Here is an 18,371-nt window from a genome sequence, read left to right as displayed (position 1 = left end):
GCTGCTTGACCTGCTGTGTTCATCCAGCTCTACACCTTGTTATCCCAGCCTATAGTTTCCTGCTTTCTGCCTCCCTCCTTAAACAGGGGTGTTACATTTTGCCACTTCCACCCCCCAGAGGAACCTCCCTGACTCCAGTGATTCCTGAAAGATCACCGTCAATGCCATTACAATCTCTTGATCTATCTCCTTCAGAAGTCTGGGGTGTAGTCCATTTTGTTTGGGTGATTTATCCACTTTCAGATCTTTGAGCTTCCCCACCACCTTCTCCTTTTTTTTAGTTATCCTTGGCTGGTTTTTAAAGGCTCCCCAATCGTCTGGTTTCTCAGTCACCTTCATCACATTGTGTGCTTTCTCTTTTGCTTTTATGCTGTCTTTGACTTCTCTTGTCAGCTATGGTTGCCTCATCTTCTCCTTAGTATGTTTCTTCTTCCTTGGGATGAATTTCTGCTGTGCCTCCCAAATTATCCTCAAAAACTCCTGCAATTGCTGCTGCTCCATCTTTCCTGTTAGGCTCCCCCTTCAATCAACTGGTGAACTCCTCCCTCGTGTCTTTGTAGTTACCTTTACTGAATCGTAATACTGTTACGTTTGATTCCAGTTTCTTTCTTTCAAACTGCAGAGTAAATTCTATCATATTCTAAACCGGTCTATTTCCGTAAGCTGTATTGATGGTTCCATGTTAGTAATTTACAATTAAGTGATTTCAGTTAACTTGGAAAGTATTAGTGAATATGAACTTGAAATTAGTGGTCTTCAGAGATGCACTGTTCACAGCACACATCAATTTGGAAGTTGGTGTTGAGTTACCAACATTCTTAATTGGTACACAGTCAAGTTTACTTAAATTAATCCCTGTTTTGTGATTTGAAACTGAAAAAAAAATGGATCAAGTTGCAAGGTCATATGTGGAGTAAATTGCACTGTAGTTGTATTTTCAGCAGTCCACAAGATTACAACACATTAAAAATAAAGACATAAAATACTCTAACTTAAAGACCGTGATAAAATTTGAGTTACATTTTAACAATATTTTGCTGTATACAGCCTGTGAGTGCAGAATAAAGTGCTCTGGAAGGCACTTGAGAATAGCCTAATAATCTACTAACATTGAAAGTCCATTACAAAGTATGAAACTCAAATATGGAAGAAAGCCATTGACTCCATTTCCTTTTGCACTGATGCGAGCTGATTGATTGATTGATTGATTTATTATCATGTGTACTGAAGTACAGTGAAAAGCTTTGTTTACAAGCGGTACAGGCAGATCATAGTAAGCAAAAGATGTATAGATCAAAAAGATTTAGACAGAGGCATACAGGTTAATCTAAGTACCGCTGTGGTAGCATTGACAATCTTCCAAAAATCAATGTTTGAAAAGATCTTCTAACCTTTCTCTTGATATTTATCAAGCTATTTTTAATTTTACACTAACTAGTTCCTGAAACTGATCAACAAAAATAGTTATTCAATAATTATCCATTTTTTAATTCATTCATGGGATGTGGTGGTTGATGGCTGGACTGGCATTTCTTACCCTGGCTGCCCTTGAGAAGGAGGCAGTAAGCTACCTTTTTGAACTGATCCAGTGCATTTGGTATAGGTTGACCCACAATGCTATTAAGGAGAGAATTCTTTGATTTTGACCCAACAACAATGAAAGAATGGCGATATCTTTCTAAGTCGTGGCACGGAGGGGGCCTTTACTTAGTGGTGTCCCTATGTTTCTGCTGTTCTTGTCCTCCTAGATAGAGATTAGAGACTAGTAGAGATTATGAGTTTCAGAGGTGCTCTCTAATGAGCCTTCATGCATTTCTGCAGTGCTTCTTGTAGATGGCACTCATTGCTGCTACTGAGTGTCGTTGGCGAAAGAATGAATGTTTATCCCGGTGGGTGATGTGTCGATCAAATGGCTTGTTTGTTTTATATAGTGTCAAGCTTCTTGAGGTTTCTTGGAGCCGCACTCATCCAGGCATGTTAGAAGTAAACCATCACATTTCTGGCTTTACCTTACAGATGGTGGACAGACCTTGGGGAGTTAGGAGGTGACTTACTTGCTGCATGATTCTTCGCCTTGGACTTGCTCTTATAGTCATAATATTCATATATCTAGTCCAATTCACCACCTTTGATTAAAAAAACTTCATCTTGGTCCTTAATTCCCATCTTCCTTATTTTTGAATAGTACCTACTAGTTCTAGACTCCCCACTGAGGGGATATATCTTATCTGCATCTACCCTGTCTCTTTAAGTATTTTGTAGGTTTCAATGAGATCTCCTGTCAGTTTCTGAAGCTCTAGATAATAAAGGCCCAGTTTGTTGAATCTCCTTCATTGGACAGTACAATCATCCCGGGAACAAAATGGTGTATAAAGTTTTTGAGAAGATTTGTAGTTCAGGTTGTGGATGAGGTGTAGACTTGCTCGCCGAGCCGGTGTGTCTGATTGCAGATGTTTCATCACCCTGCTAGGTAATATCGTCAGTGCACCTCCGGTGAAGCGTTGGAGTTCTGTCTGGCTTGTTAGTTATATGCCTCGGTGTGCTGGGGTAGTTGGCATCACTTCTGGTTCTGTTTTACAGTGGTTTGTATATCAGGTCCAGTTCAATATGTTTGTTGATGGAGTTCCGGTTGGAATGCTTGGCCTCCAGGAATTCCTTTGCATGTCTCTGTTTGACATGTACTATTATGGATGTGTTGTCCAGTCGAATTTGTGTCCTTCTTTGTCCACGTCTATTGAGACCAGTGAGAATTGATCGTGTCTCTTGGTTGCTAGTTGGTTTTCATGTATCCTTATTGTCAGTTTTCTTCCAGTTTGGTCTATGTAATGTTTCTGACAGCCCTTGCATGGTATTTTGCATGTTACGTTAGTTTTATTGGGTGTGGATATGGGATCCTTTATGTTTGTCAGTAGCTATCGCAGTGTGGTTGTTGGTTTGTGGGCTACCCTGATTCGTAGGGGTCTGAGTAGTCTTGTGTCATCTCTGATATGTCTCTGATGTACAATAAGGTGGTTAGTGTGTCTGGCTGTGTTGTGTCTTCTTCTTGTGGTCTGTCGAGGAGGTAACAGCGAATTGTGCTTCTTGGTTATCCATTCCTTTTAAAAAATACTCTGTATAAGTGCCCCTGTTCTGCTTTGTGCAATTCCAGGTTGCTGCAGTGTGTTGTGGCTCATTTGAATAATGTTGATGCAAGTCCGTTTATGGGTGTTGGGATGGTTGCTGGTGTAATTAAGTATCTGGTCCGTATGTGTGACCTTTCTGTATACGGGTATCATTATAGGTTTTCATTGACTTAAAATTCCATGAACTGCAGCATTGTAACTGGTGAACCTTACCTAGGTTTAGATTATGGGTTCAGTAACGCTATTACTCCGGTGACTGTGTTGCCTACGCACAGACACGCAGATTCTACTGAACTTTTGCTCCATTTGTGACGTACTTTATATCCAAAGTTTCATTTTGATGTCAAGTCACTTGTGGATAACACATCAACTGACTTCTTTTTAACAAAAGCCCACAATCTACAAATGGGATGAACAACGGTAAAGAAAAACATGGATTAATAAAGCAGTTTTCACAACCAGATGTCTCAAACCTACAGCCATTTAGGTACTTTTGAAACAAAACAAATTGCTGGAGAAACTCAGCAGGTCTGGCATCTATGGGAAGAAAACCAAATTAATGTTCTGAGTGTAGTGATTCTTCATCAGAACTGTTAGCAGCTCGGAAAAGGTAATATTTATGCTGAAGCTGAAGTTGGGGAGGGGAGAACTGACTGGATAGGTGGAGGTGGAGCCCAGAAAGAGAGAGATCTGAAAGGGGTAGGTAAACAAGGAGATTATGAATAGCAGGCCATGACAGAAGAAAATCTGAATAAAAGCTAAGAATAGGAGACAGTGAGTGAGCTTCGGAGATAGCAAGAACTGCAGGTGCTGGAGTCATAGTCGATACAGTGTGGAGCTAGAGGGGTCTAGGACCGAAACGTTGACTCTCCTGCTCCTGTAATGCTGCCTGACCTGTGAGTCAGCTTTACTGATTGCAATCCATATAATGAATAATGGGCTGAGGAGTGATTGAGAATGGGTGATTTTGCTAAAAGCAACCTATAGTAAAACAGGAACTGGGCGTAGTTTGCATTAAAAAAACATGGAAAGATGGAATTAAGCTCTCAAGTTGTTGAACTCAGTGTCGAGTCCTAGAGGCTGCAGGGTCCCCAAGCAGAAAATGAGATATTGTTCTTCAAGCTTGCACTGAGTCTCGCTGGAACATTGCAGCAGGCCTGCATCAGAAATGTTGGTGTGGGAACAAAGTGATGTGTTGAAGTGGCAGGCGACTGGAAGCTCAGGGTCACTTTTGTGGACAGAACAAAGGCGTTCTGGAAAGCGGTCATCTTGTCTGCATTTTGACTCCCCAACATAGAGGAGACCACATTGTGAACAGCGAATACGGTAGGCTAGATTGAATGAAGCAAAGGTAAATTGCTACTTCACTTGGAAGGTAGGTCTGGAGATGGTGAGGAGGCCAGAAATAAATAGTCAGATATTATATCTGAAATTGCCATGGGATGTGAGGAGATGTTGGGAATGGAGGAGAAATGGCCCAGAGTGCCCTGGAGGGTCCGGTCCCTGCGGAATGCCGACATGGGAGGGGAGGGGAATATGTGACTGAGGATATGCAATTGAGGCAACTATGGGAATCAGTGGGTTTGTAGGATATATTGGTGGCCATTCTGTCCTTAGAAATGAAAAAAGATGTCAAGGAAGGATGGGAGGAGTCAGAGAAGGACCAAGTGAAGTTGAGGGCAAGGTGTATATTGGATACAAAGTTTCCAGTTTAGAATGAGAGAAGGAAGCAGCACTGATAATGTCACTAATATACTTTTAAAGTTTAGTCAAGTATGGGAAACCTGACATTCAGCTTGTGCATAGCAACAGTGCGGTAATGACCTGATAATGTTTCTGTGCTGTTGTTTAAGCGATAAATATTGGGCAAGGGATGACTTCCTGTTCTTTCAAAAAAGTGCTTTGGGATCTTTTACATCCATTTGAACAGGCAAATGGGACTTGAGCTAAATATCTCATTTGAAGGTCAACACCACTGACCATACAGTACTTCATCAATCCTGCACTGAATGTCAGCCAGGATTAATGTGCTTAAACTCTGGAGTGGAATTTGAACCTGAAAGTATTTGTTTCAGAAGTGAGAGTGCATTGAGCTGAGCTGCAGCTGACATATATTGTATCTTTGTTGGCTGAGGTGGTAATGCTGATCAAGACCTTGGGAAAATTCTGTACTGTTCTTTAGAGAGTACCACAGGATTATATACGTTCATTGGAAACACCAGAAGAGGCTGACAGGGCCTTAGCCGAAGGACGACAGCACTTGTTCAGAATGCTGGCGTAGATGTTGTTTCCAAGTGCTGGAGTGAGACGTGAACTCACTACTTTTCAGACTATGAGTTCTGGGAAATGATTCGAAGAGACATTTACTAAGAAAAGGTGTGAATCAGTCGAATCTTTTTGTTTTGCCAATATTACAAGGATTTGCTAAAATCAAGACTTAGAATTTAATAAACCTAAAAAGTAATTTCTTGATGATATAAATACAGGTTATGGAGCCACAAAACAGAATTACAGCTCAGCTTTTGTAGGTAAAAAGAAAAATAACCTTCCATTTTATATAACACCCTTCATACCTCTGAAGGCCCCATCATTAATTTAGTAATTTTGAAGTATAATCACTTGTAATGCAGGGAAATGTGACAGACAATCTGCGCCCAGAAAGATATCACAAACTACAATAAAAATCAAAGTAATTTATTATAATGGTGTCAATGGAAGGATAACATTGACCAAGAGAACCTACTGCTTCACATAGTGTCTTGGAATCTTTCATTTTCTTGAGAGCACAAGTGAGGCCTTGATTTAATTTTTGATTCAAATGTTGAGACATCAGACAGATCAAGAATCCCTCAGTGCTGCACTGAATCACAGTTGAGGTTATGCATTTAATAGGACCAGGACAACCTTTGAGAAAAGGTAACCCTCCAGTATTTTGTTCAGTTGTGATTGTACACCTAACGTTATAGTGTAAAGCACCTACTTCGCACATATTCTAGCAAGATCTCAGGAGTGAATAATTCCCAGAGTAATTCTGCCTTCAGTGAGGAAGAGTCACCAGACTTGAAACATTAACTCTGATTTCTCCCCATTAATAGTGCCAATCCTGCTGAGTTTCACCAGCAATTTCTGCTTTTGTTTTAGATCTCCAGCATCTGCACTTCTTTGTTTTATAATTCTGGCTTTGTCACCCAGCATTTTGACTGCCATAAATAGAACTGTTTAATTGCACATTGGGTGCAGCAAGTATTATGAAATACTATTTTATTTCATGTGCTCCATGTTTGATGGAGTAGAGATTTGTAATAGTTGTACCTCCACAGAATAAGAAAGCACGTGGACCTTTAAAAACTATTTGAAATGAAAACTAAATTGCTCAATTTGTTTCCTGGTGACCCACCCTGAGCTCTTTGGCTCCCGGTGCTTGAGGTTTGCCCATTCAATTTAGAAATGACTAGAAATGGTTCGTAGTTACCCGTTGCAAAGCTGCATTCATTTTTATTTAAAGCACCAATACAGGACTCCTTTGTTCAGTTCTTATTTCAATGGTTGTCATTAAGTGTTGTGCTTGAGTTGGAGCCGGTTAGAATGTCTTTCAACAGACTCCAAATTACAGATCTGTATTTTAAATAAAAATGCTCAATTGCTGAGATTTTTTTTGAAACTACTTTCTTAAACTACTGTTTTAAAAGGGACCTTTTTGGACAGTTTGAAAAGCATACTTTGATTTTGGAAATCTGCTGTAAAAATAGAAATTAGATGACAGTCTTTACAGATTTTGACCTTTGTTGGAAATTACAATGTGTGCATTAACCTCTTTCTCTTCCACCTTAACCTTAACATTTGATCATTTCTCGTAAAAATACAGGTGTCTTCAGTAATGAGCTTTTAGAAAAAAATGTGAATGAAGAATATTCGTACTCCTCACTTTTGGGATATAACTTTCAGTCACCTGATTGTTTACTGTAGCATAAATAATAAACATTTAAAGTTGTACACAGTAGTATAATCAGTTTTCAATTTGTTACATGAAGTGTACATTATGTTTTATTTTGATTATATTTGTTTTTATCAATTAGCAAGGTGACTATCATGGAAGATACTGACCAACACATTCACCTTCGGAATCTCTCCCTTCACCAAGCGAACAATGAGGAAGAATCTCTCAACCTGCTTTTCCTCGGAGATACAAACCGAATGATTGCAGAGGTAGGTGCTTTTGAAACTCATGTTCAGTGACACTTAAGAGAGTTTCTCAAAGCGAGAATGATCAACATGTAGAAATCAATCGTTTGTAAGGGCAGTGAAGGTGAAAAACTGTAGAATCTTTTGGAATCTATGGTATGCTGTGATGGAAGGATTATTGGCTTTTTCTGGATGGTGAATCAAGATGAGCCTGACAGCCTTTCACCTGCATTGCTAACTTTAGGTTGGAAGGGCCATGTATTTTTATTTTGTATTCTTAAAAAGTGGGGACTGAGATGAGAAAGAGGTGTTTTAAAACCAGTATTTGAAAGAGTAGCTGAAGTTTTAAAAGCAACTAACCTGATACCCGTTATGCAACACCTGTTTGAATAAGCATTATTGAAATTGCATTACAGGCGATTTGGAGACAAGGAGATATACATATGCACCTATTGCTGGTAACAAGAAGTTTTATAGATATATGGACTAGTAACCGATTTTCAATGAGAAAGACCTTTTTGTCTGCCAACAACTGTGTGATTGGTTCTGAGGTAGTGAACAACTTGGAGCCAGGAACAGGTTATAGACAGACAGAGAGAGAGAGAAAGTGAGAGGTGTTCATTTCTTCCCCAGATCAAGAGTGGTCTCCCTGTAATCTGCAGTCAAAACTCACTGTAAACCTGCAGAAATCATTTTATCTTTCCTGCAACACTTGTTGTATGCTGTGAGTTATAAATGGTAAGTCAGAGACTTGTTATAAGTATACCAGCCATAAGTGTCTCTTACCAAACAGTAGAAGCAACTGGAGCAAAATAATTGAAGCTAAGTGCTCACCAACAGAAAGGTCCTAAAGAAAATCTCATCAATCGTCCTTGGGAACAAAGACTACTGAACTGTGTTTCTATTCTTTACCCTCTGCCCAAATTATTTAACCCTGTCTATTTGTTCTGAGGAAGGGTCACCAGACCCAAACGTTAACTCTGTTTTTTCCTTTCACAGATGCTGCCAGACCTGCTGAGCTTTTCCAGCAGCTTTGTTTATGTTCCTGATTTACAGCATCCGCAGTTCTTTCAGTTTTTATTATTTTTAACCCTGTCTGTTTGTTGTGTGTGTGTGTGTGAGCTTTCATTTGTAGTGTTAAGTGCTGCTGACGGTTTATTACTGTTTATCAATAGCTAGATTCCGATTATTTATAATAAATAGTGATTCTTGATCAGAACAGAAACCTGCTATGTGCTTTCTATCAATCTCGGTCTGAAAGTCAGGTACATTTTTGAGTACTTTTTAAAAAATCTTTATCTTTTGTGATTAGTTTGAGAGTCAAAGGGCTTGATTTCCAGTGCACCACCCCAATGAGTTGTAGCAGTAACAGCTTCCTGATTTTTTTGCTGCTCATTTGAGCTTCAGTGTGTATATTGTACGATGAGTCTTGTCTGTTCTTTCAGTTAGTATTCATGATACCGAGAGGTGTCAATAAATTGAGCCATGATAATCCAGTTAATTCTGTAACTGTGGAGCGGGGCTTCGGGATAAAACTTAGAAGTTGGGAAATTATCAAGCAAGTCAGCCTTAATGACAGAGGATAGTTCGACGAGGGAAGAAGCATAATAGGGTTTGATAGTGCAGGACTCAACAATTAATCAGCACCCTATTTTACTGGTGAGTGCTAGAAAATGACTTTAGCAAACTCATCTCTCTTTTCAATGAAATTCATAACAGTATCAAAAACTGGATAGGTATACGACAGAGGAAGTCTCATTTGATACCTTCATGCTGTAAGGCTAGTCAGATGAATTGATCAGTATCTTTCTGTCCCATTCCTCTGTTATTAAGACCCCATCTTTTCCAGAATATTGTATGAAATGGCAGAGCAGGTCAAAAGGGTGAATTCCTATTCCTGCTTCCTGTTATGTTCTAATTCTTAGAATCATAGAATTCCTGCAGTGTGGAAGCAGGCCATTTGGCCAGTTGAGTTCACATGGCCCCTTCGAAGAGCATCCCACCCAGACCCAAACCACCACCACCCGCACCCTATCCCCGTAGCCCTGCATTTCCCATGGCTCATCAATAGTCTTTGGGAACAATGCCCCTGGACACTATGGGCAATTTAGCATGGCCAATCAACCTAACCTGCAGATCTTTTGGACTGTCGGAGGAACCCGGAGCACTTGATGGAAACCCACGCGGACATGGGCAGAATGTGCAAACTCCAGACAGTTGCTTGAGGCTGGAATCGAACCCGGGTCCCTGTTCTAGGAACTATGAATTGTCACAAGTTACTACATAGTTTGCTGTTAGCACTGCAAAAATTTCAGCTTGCGCTTAATCAGTCTCCAGGCTTTGTGAAATTGCTGCATTTTCAGTTTAATTGTGGGTTAAACTCGATGTGGAAAATTAGGGCTAATAATTAACAGCGTATGTACCTTTTTAATAAAGAGATTTTTATGTTCTTGGAATAGGTCTTCAACCCAGGGAGTGAACAATTGAAACCATGGTCTCTAATTCTGTACGTGTTAAACTTTTGTAAGAACCATTTTAAATTTCAGGTAATTTAACTTTTTCTTTCTTTCTTCCTTATGCTTTTCAAACAATCTTCCTAAATCCAATTTTTGTTTCCAAATTTCTGTCCTTGATTTGCCTCTAATTTTCCATATTGTCTGTTATTTCTTTGTTTCTTTCTTGGCTCTTGATTTCTGGAGGTTAAGGTTCATTAAGGTACCAGATGTTCTCTTGCCATTGCCACACTGTTATCAGCTCCCATAGGGCAAAATGTTCTCTAACTAAAAGGGGAAGGGGAAAAGTGGATCTAGTGGGGTGGCTGTGAGATGTCCCATTCCAGAGAAAGCAGGTCTATGAATTTTTGTTAAAAAATAATCCATCTAATTTATATTTGAATGAGTAACTTTTACTATCTCCCTATCAACGTAAAACCAAATAGTTGTCTTGTGTCATTGGTCGGCATTTTACAGCTCTTGGAATTTAATAGTTACTACCGTGACTTCAGATCATTCACTGTATCACCTAATTGCCCTTGGATAGGCTGCACAATCAGTATGGAATAGTTTCAGTGACATTTCTGGCAGAGGTAACGATTGGTTGTGAAGTGGCATGGAGGTCAGCTCTGCTTTACCATGTTTTTGTGCTTCCATTTCTGCTTACCACACTCCTCCCCACTGATCGTCTTTTTTCAAACATTCTCTTGATTTCAATTTATTATAATATTCTCTAATTATGCCTTTCATTGTCACACACTAATTTCATTTTTAAAATTGCTTTACTCTGAAGCACTTTAAAGGTCACACTGCTGTTTTATGTGTGCCAGTCTGAGTGTGTTTTCAATGCTTTGTCTTGTTCAATTTCTTTTTTAAAGTGCTATTTATCTGTAATATCTTCCAGTTCATATCAAGTTTCCATACATGAAACATCGACTTGTCATTTCTCTCCACAGATGCTGCCTTTTCTTATGTGTGTTTGCAATGGTTTCTGTTTTTGATTCTAGCATCTGCAGTTTTTTTTTGTTGTTTATAACATCTATGGCCGTACAGCTGAGTAATTTATTCCCGAACCTCAGCCAGTATTACTTTCAAGAGACAGCTGTGCTCGTCAGTGATGTAGCACTGCAGGTTTCCATGAGATTTTTTGGCCCATTGCCAGAGTAATGTATTTCAGAGCTCTGAATATCTTTGTAGGTATCTCTCTTAAGTTGAATGTTTTTGTGTGATGTTCAGGGAATAAATGAGAACAAAGATTGTACAAGGTTGTTAGTGCTTTCTGTTTCCATTGCGTGGTGCAACTTGGTCCAGCTCTACTTTCATTAATGCTAATTCTGAAAAGGCAAAAGCAGAAAAACATGTGAGACCAATTTCTGGAAGAGTTGAGAAACTGCTCAGCGGCTCAGTGAGGAAATCGAAATGAGTGCAGGAAATTAGCAGGACTTATTATCAAAATCATAATCCCTGATGCCGGTGTCTCATAGTGAAAAGCCTAATCTAGTTGGTATTTAGCTCAGATGAGGGAATGGTATGAGATGGATGATCAACAGTTAAGCTATTTCATAGTATTCATATTTACCTTTCAATATGACTAAATGTAGATTTATATAAGACATTTTGTTCCCCCTTTCCCTGTTTCAGCTTCTGTATGTTATACACAGTCCTAATTAAGAAGGCAAGAAGTCTCTCAGACTTTTACCAAAACTATTCTGTGACCATCATGAGAAATTTCCCTCAACTGTCTCACACCTTTTGGGCTCGCTCTATGTGAGGAGCTGAGTGGGAGAGATTTGAATTTCTAAACCTGATGACTATGAAGTAATTTATAGCTTTTAGCTCTTATTTGTAGAGAATTTAGACACAACAGTGCAAAAGATAAGGCTGAAGCATTTGCAGCAATCTTCAGCCAGAAATGCTGAGTGGATGATCCATCTCGGCCTGCTCCAGAGTATCATAGGTACCAGTATTCAGCCGATTCGATTCATGCTGTGTAATATTAAGAAACAGTTGGGGCATTGGCTACCTCAAAGGCTATTGGCCCTGACAACATTCCAGAAATAGTTGTGAAGACTTATGCTCCAGAACTTGCCATTCCCTAATCCAGGCTCTTCCTTTAGAGTTACACTGGCATCTAGCCAACAATGTGGACAATTGCCCAGGTATGTCCTATACACAAAAAGCAGGACAAATACAACCTGGAAAATTACTGCACCATCAGTCTACTCTCGATAATCAGTAAAGTGATGGAAGGTGTCAGCAACAGAGCTATCAAGCAGCACCTGCGCAGCGATAACCTGCTCAGTGACGTCCAGTTTGGGTTCTGCAGGATCACTCAACTCCTTACTTCATTACAGCTTTGGTTCAAACATGGACAAAAGAGCTGAATTTCAGAGGTGAAGTGAGATTGACGGCCTTTGACATCAAGGCCACATTCAACTGAGTGTGGCATCAGGGAGCCCGAGCAAAACTGGTGAGTAACTCACCTCTGACTTCCCAAAGCCTAACAAAACAAATTTAACAACAAACCCTATAAGTGGATTATAGAGCTACGCCTCAAATTATTAAAAATGTAATACGAGATCTAGTAGAATTCAGTTGATACCATTTCTGAATATTCAAGAATATCTAAGAACATTTTAGAATATGCAGGAATCGCTAAGGATACAAAGCTAGAAATAACCAGAAACAGGATATCCCATCATTATTTGAAGAAGGTTTTACCTGAAGGCCGTGAATGAATCGGATTTTTTGTTATTTATTCACTCATGGGTCGTGGGTGTTGCTGGCTGGGCCTAGTTAGAACATAGAACATAGAACAGTACAGCACAGTACAGGCCCTTTGGCCCACGTTGTTGTGCCGAACTTTTACCCTAATCCTAAGGTCTGTCTAACCTCCACCCCTACCTTATGCTATCATCCATATGCCTATCTAATAGCCGCCTAAATGACCCTAATGAGGCCGACTCCACTATCCTCTCCGGCAATGCATTCCATGCCCTTACCGCTCTCTGAGTAAAGAACCTACCTCTGACGTCTCCCCTATATCTACCTCCACTCACTTTAAAACTATGCCCCCTCGTAATAGCTAACTCCACCCGAGGAAAAAGTCTCTGGCTGTCTACTGTATCTGTACCTCTGATCATTTTGTACACCTCTATCAAGTCATCTCTCATCTTTTGTCATTCTAAAGAGAAAAGCCCTAGCTCTCTCAACCTTTCCTCGTAAGACCTTCCCTCCATTCCAGGCAACATCCTGGTAAATCTCCTCTGCCCCTTTTCCAATGCCTCCACATCTTTCCTGTAATGAGGCGACCAGAACTGGACACAATACTCCAGATGTGGCCGAACCAGGCTTTTGTATAGCTGGAGCATAACTTCACGGGTCTTGAACTCAATCCCTCTATTAATGAAAGCTAACACACCATACGCCTTCTTAACAACTCTATCCTCCTGGGTGGCAGCTTTCAGGGAACTGTGAACATGAACCCCAAGATCCTTCTGCTCCTCCACACTGCCAAGAATCTTTCTGTTAACCCTGTATTCTGCTTTCAAGTTTGTCCTTCCAAAATGAATCACTTCACACTTCTCAGGGTTAAACTCCATCTGCCACTTCTCAGCCCAGCTCTGCATCCTACCAATGTCCCTTTGTAACCTAGAACAGCCCTCCGCACTGTCCACAACGCGACCCACCTTCATATCGTCTGCGAACTTGCTAATCCACCCTTCCACTCCTTCATCCAAATCATTTACAAAAATCACAAATAGAAGAGGACCCAGAACAGATCCTCATGGTACACCACTCGTAACGGAGCTCCATGTTCAATATTTTCCGTCCACTACCACCCTTTGTCTTCTAAGGGTCAGCCAATTCTGAACCCGATCTGCCACATTTCCCCCATCCCATGCCTCCTTACCTTCTGCATGAGCCTACCATGGGGAACCTTATCAAACGCCTTACTTAAATCCATGTGTACCACATCCATTGCTCTACCTTCATCCACGTGTTTGGTCACCTCTTCAAAGAATTCAGTAAGGTTTGTGAGGCATGATCTACCCCTCTCAAATCCATGCTGACTATCATGAATCAAACTGTGCCTTTCCAAGTGATCATAAATCCTAATTCTCAGAGCCGTTTCCAATAGTTTGCCCACCACTGACGTAAGACTAACTGGCCTGTAATTCCCGGGGTTATCCCTGTTCCCTTTTTTGAACAAGGGAATGACATTTGCCTCTCTCCACTCTTCCGGCACTATACCCGTGGACAGTGAGGACGAAAAGATCATCGCCAAAGGCCCTACGATCTCTTCCCTCGCTTCCCATAGAATCCTTGGATAAATCCCATCAGGCCCGGGGGAATTATCTATCTTCAACTTCCTCAAAATTCCTAGCACATCTTCCTTACGAACATCGACCTCCTCTAGCCGACCAGCCTGTTTCATTCTGTCCTCCTCTACAACTAGGTCCCTCTGAGTTGTGAATACCGAAGAAAAGTATTCATTAAGGACCTCTCCTATCTCTTTAGGCTCCGTGCACAAATTCCCTTTACAATCCGTGATCGGCCCTCCCCTTGGGAAGGTCATGGTGAGCTGAGCTGCCTTCTTGAACAGCTGCAGTCCATGTGTTGTCCCACAATGCTCTTAGGGAGGGAATTCTAGGATTTTGACCCAGCATCAGTGAAGGAATAGTGATATATTTCCAAGTCAGGATGGTGAGTGGCTTGGACGGGAATTTGCAATTCATGGTGTTCCCTTGTGTCTGCTGCTGTCATCCTTCTAGATGGAAATGTTCATGGATTTGGATGCTGCCTAGGGACCTTTGGTGAATTTCTGCAATGCATCTTGTATGTAGTACACACTACTGCTACTGAGTGTCGGTGGTGGGGGGAATGGATGCTAGTAGATGTGGTGCCAATCAAGGTGGGGATAGTCATTAGAGACAAAAAAACCTGCAGATGCTGGAACCCAAGGTAGACAAACAGGAGACTGGAAGAACACAGCAGGCCAGGCAGCATCTGGAGGAAAGGAGCAATCAATGTTTCGGGTATTACCCCTCTTGGCATTTGTGATGTGGATGTTCCTTGCTACTGGTCAGTCGAAGCTAGGATGCTATCCAGATCTTGATGCATTTGACCATGAACTGCTTCAGTATCTGTAGAGTCATGAATGATACTGAACATTGCACAATCATCTGCGAACAACCTGACTTCTGACTTAATGGTGGAGGAAAGTCATTGATATAGCTGCTGAAGTTTATGGGCCTCGGACACTCCCCTGTGGAACACCTGCAGAAATGTCCCAGAGCTGAAATGACTGACCATGAATAACCACAACTATCTTCAACCAGTGGAGAGTTTTCCACTGATACCCATTGATTCCAGTTTTGGTCAGGCTCCTTGATGCCACACTCGTCAAATGCACACTTGATGTCAACGACTGTCACTCTCACCTCACCTCTGTAAAGAACAGGGCCCTGCGTATTGATGAATAAAAAGCCTTCAGTTTGTGCAAGTGCACAATTATGCCAGCATAACTGATAATCCTAAAATGCTTGTCAATGTAATTCTTTGCACATTCAGGATTATCCAGCAAATGTTGTCCAATTACAGAATCTCATCTAACCTTGGACATTGTGTCACGGGTTTTGTTAGTGCAGGCTGGTTGGGTGCAGTCAGTACCTTGTTTGTTGTGAACCTGTGGGACATATGCCTGCACAATGGCAGTAAAAGTCATTGCCACATTGTTCATCTGTGTGGTAGCATTCTATTCGTGGCGAACAGCAGTAGCAACGTGAAACAGCTTTACCTATGCTGAAACTTTTTTGATACCTTACTCTTCCAGGGTAGTCTGAGGTAGATTGGCTTTATGTGAGATACAGCAATAAATGATCTCATCAGGCTAGCCATTATCCTGCAGGATGACTTTGATGCACCTTATTTCAACATGAAGCTTGCACAAGTGGCTTGAGCCTTATTTGCGATGTCGCTGATAGAGCCAGTGTAACGGTCAGAACTGCAGGAGTGCCAATGTATATGCTGACTATTGAAGGTAGATTTGTGAAGTTGCTAAATTCATGAATTCGAAGAATACTGATTCATGCAATGCTGGCAGGTATAGATGCCATGGCATAGTTCTGCAGTTCTGAAGTCTACGGCTTCCTTAAATGGTACATTGCTGAGTAGGCTAGCAATGTCACATGATTCAAATCAGAAAATGTCTCTTTTTATTTGATGTGAAATGAAAGCACACCAAAATTTAAATCATGCACAAGGACAGACTCCTTGCTTTCAGACAGTAAAGTCAAGGAGATTTACTGAATGATTATGGCTTTGTTATATGCATTGTAGGGTCATGAAAGTTTAGTTCCCCCTTTATTAGAATTCCTGCAAATTGAATGTAAGATGAAATGCTTCGGCAAAATGTTTTGTATTATTATGGGGAATAATATATTTGGGAGATGGTATAAAATGTCTTGTGAGGTACAGTAGTTCCTGGGAACCAGGCTGAGCAGATGACTACACTGGCCTTCTCTTGTCCTAAATACTATTGAATTCCCATCAAAAGAAAACATAGGTAGTTCCATCACCATAAAGTGTGATTTGATATATTATTAGAGAATAGCTTAAAAATGGAGGAGTTTCCTTTGTTTTTTCAATTTTACCTTCAGATAAACCATATTAATGCGAAATATACGAGTAGAATGTCAAGATCAAGGTTGAGTGAGATGTTAAGTGATGATGCTTGTTAATTTAATGCTGCTAATAAATTTTTTAAATAGTGACTGATAAAACAAAGTTTAAAGTTTTATGTTTTTTCAGGGTTCTTCTCAAGATATAGTTCTGTGGTGCAAATGACTTTGGCTTCCTTGAATGTTACATTGGTAAATAGGCTAGCAATATGAATGCTGCAATACTGTCAATATACAATTCCTGTTTGCTCTTCACAAATGTGAAGGAACCCTTCATTGTGTATGTAAAAACCTTATTCAAAACTCATTGAAGCAATTCGCCCAACCACGGTGGCTCAGTCATTAGCACTGCTGCCTCACAGCACCAGGGTCCAGGTTTGATTCCACCCTCGGGTGACTGTCTATGGGGAGTTTGCACGTTCTTCCCGTGTCTGCATGGGTTTCTTCCGGTTGCTCCGGTTTCCTCTTACAGTCCAAAGCCAGGTGGATTGGCTCTGCTAAATTGCCCGTAGTGTTCAGGGATGTGTAGATTAGGTGGATTACAGGGGGATGGGTCTGCGTGGAATGCTCTGAGGGTTGGTGTGGACTTGTTGGACCAAAGGGCCTGTTACCACACTGTAGGGATTCTGTGATCTATGATTCAGTACCTTCTTTATTTTCTTCCTTTCAATGTACAACTTCTGGGCTCAATATTAATTTCAGCTGTTTCAGATTATAACTGCAGTTCCCATTTTTTGAAACAACAGGCACTGCAAATGAGGCTGCAGTTGCTGCTTACCTCACAAGATGAAAGTTATAATTAAGAGGATACTGAGGAAATTGGTAGATTTCATGGATTGGAAATTTTTTGTTATAAGAACGGTTTGGATAAGCATGAGTTATTTTTCTTTAGTTAGAGGAGGTTAATGGAATATCTAATTCAAATGTACTATATTGTGCCGGCTCTAGGTAAAAGGAAAAGGCAGACCATATTCCCATTGGCTGAGCATGGCATTGAGCCATAGTGAGCAGGCCTAGAATCAGGATATAAAGTAGATGGCTTAGAAAATATTAAAATGGAAATTCTTACTCCCAGAGGGTGATGGGGCTCAGTGCTTGAACGACTCATAAGGCAGAAACTCTCAATATTTAAAACATACTTGAATATCCAGCCCTTTGTATCATCCCTGGCTATGTCCTGTCATACTTGCTGAATGGACCCAGTGGAGATGTAGACACAGTGCTATATGGTCAGGAAAGAGTTGCTCCCACAGTATTGACTGCAGACCCCATGAAGTCTCATGGAACTAGGTCGCACATAAGCAAGGCAACCTCTTGTTGATTACCACATAATGCCCTTCCATTGTTTGATGAGTCAGTACTCCTTTTGTTGAACAGCACTTGGAGGAATCACAGAGTAAGTGTGCAGAATGTACTGTAGGTGGAGGATTCCAATGTTCAACACTCAGGGCGACACTATTACTGATCGAGCTGGTCAAGTCCTAAACGACATAGCTGTTAGACTGGGTTTGTGGCAGGTGATGAAGAATCCAACAGGAACAGACTTGACCTCATCCTCACCATTTTGCCTGCTCCAGGTGCATCAGTCCATATAAGTACTAGTACAGGTGAAGTCTTGTCTTCACATAGAGGATGCTTTGTTATCATGTTGTGTGGCACCACCACCGTGCTAAATGGGATAGGTTTCAAACAGATCTAGCATCTCAAGACTGGGTATCCATAAACAGAAACATGGGAAAGCCAGTGTCTACAGTTTCCTGTTCAAGCAACTCACCATCCTGACTTAGAAATATTTCGCCATTCCTTCAGTGTGGCTAGGTCAAAATCCTGGATGTCTCTTGTCATGGCATTGTGATTCTACCTGCATCAAATGGATAGGTGCTGTTCTATAT

At 40.8% G+C, this 18,371-nt stretch overlaps 1 protein-coding gene across 1 annotated transcript in view; it reads left to right on the top strand.

Moving 5' to 3' along the window:
- The window catches only part of kif6 (kinesin family member 6), a 504,857-nt gene that overhangs the window by 38,851 nt on the left and 447,635 nt on the right, over window positions 1–18,371 (top strand). The window contains exon 4 of the mRNA XM_048596661.1: window positions 7,199–7,328. Coding sequence (XP_048452618.1) covers window positions 7,199–7,328 — 130 coding nt within the window. The remainder of the gene's footprint in view (window positions 1–7,198; window positions 7,329–18,371) is intronic.

Source organism: Rhincodon typus, chromosome 5, assembly GCF_021869965.1.
Source record: "Rhincodon typus isolate 14 chromosome 5, sRhiTyp1.1, whole genome shotgun sequence".
Lineage (NCBI taxonomy): Eukaryota > Metazoa > Chordata > Chondrichthyes > Orectolobiformes > Rhincodontidae > Rhincodon > Rhincodon typus.
The sequence above is the reverse complement of the archived record's forward strand: the minus strand, read 5'-3'. Positions and strand labels throughout refer to the sequence as shown.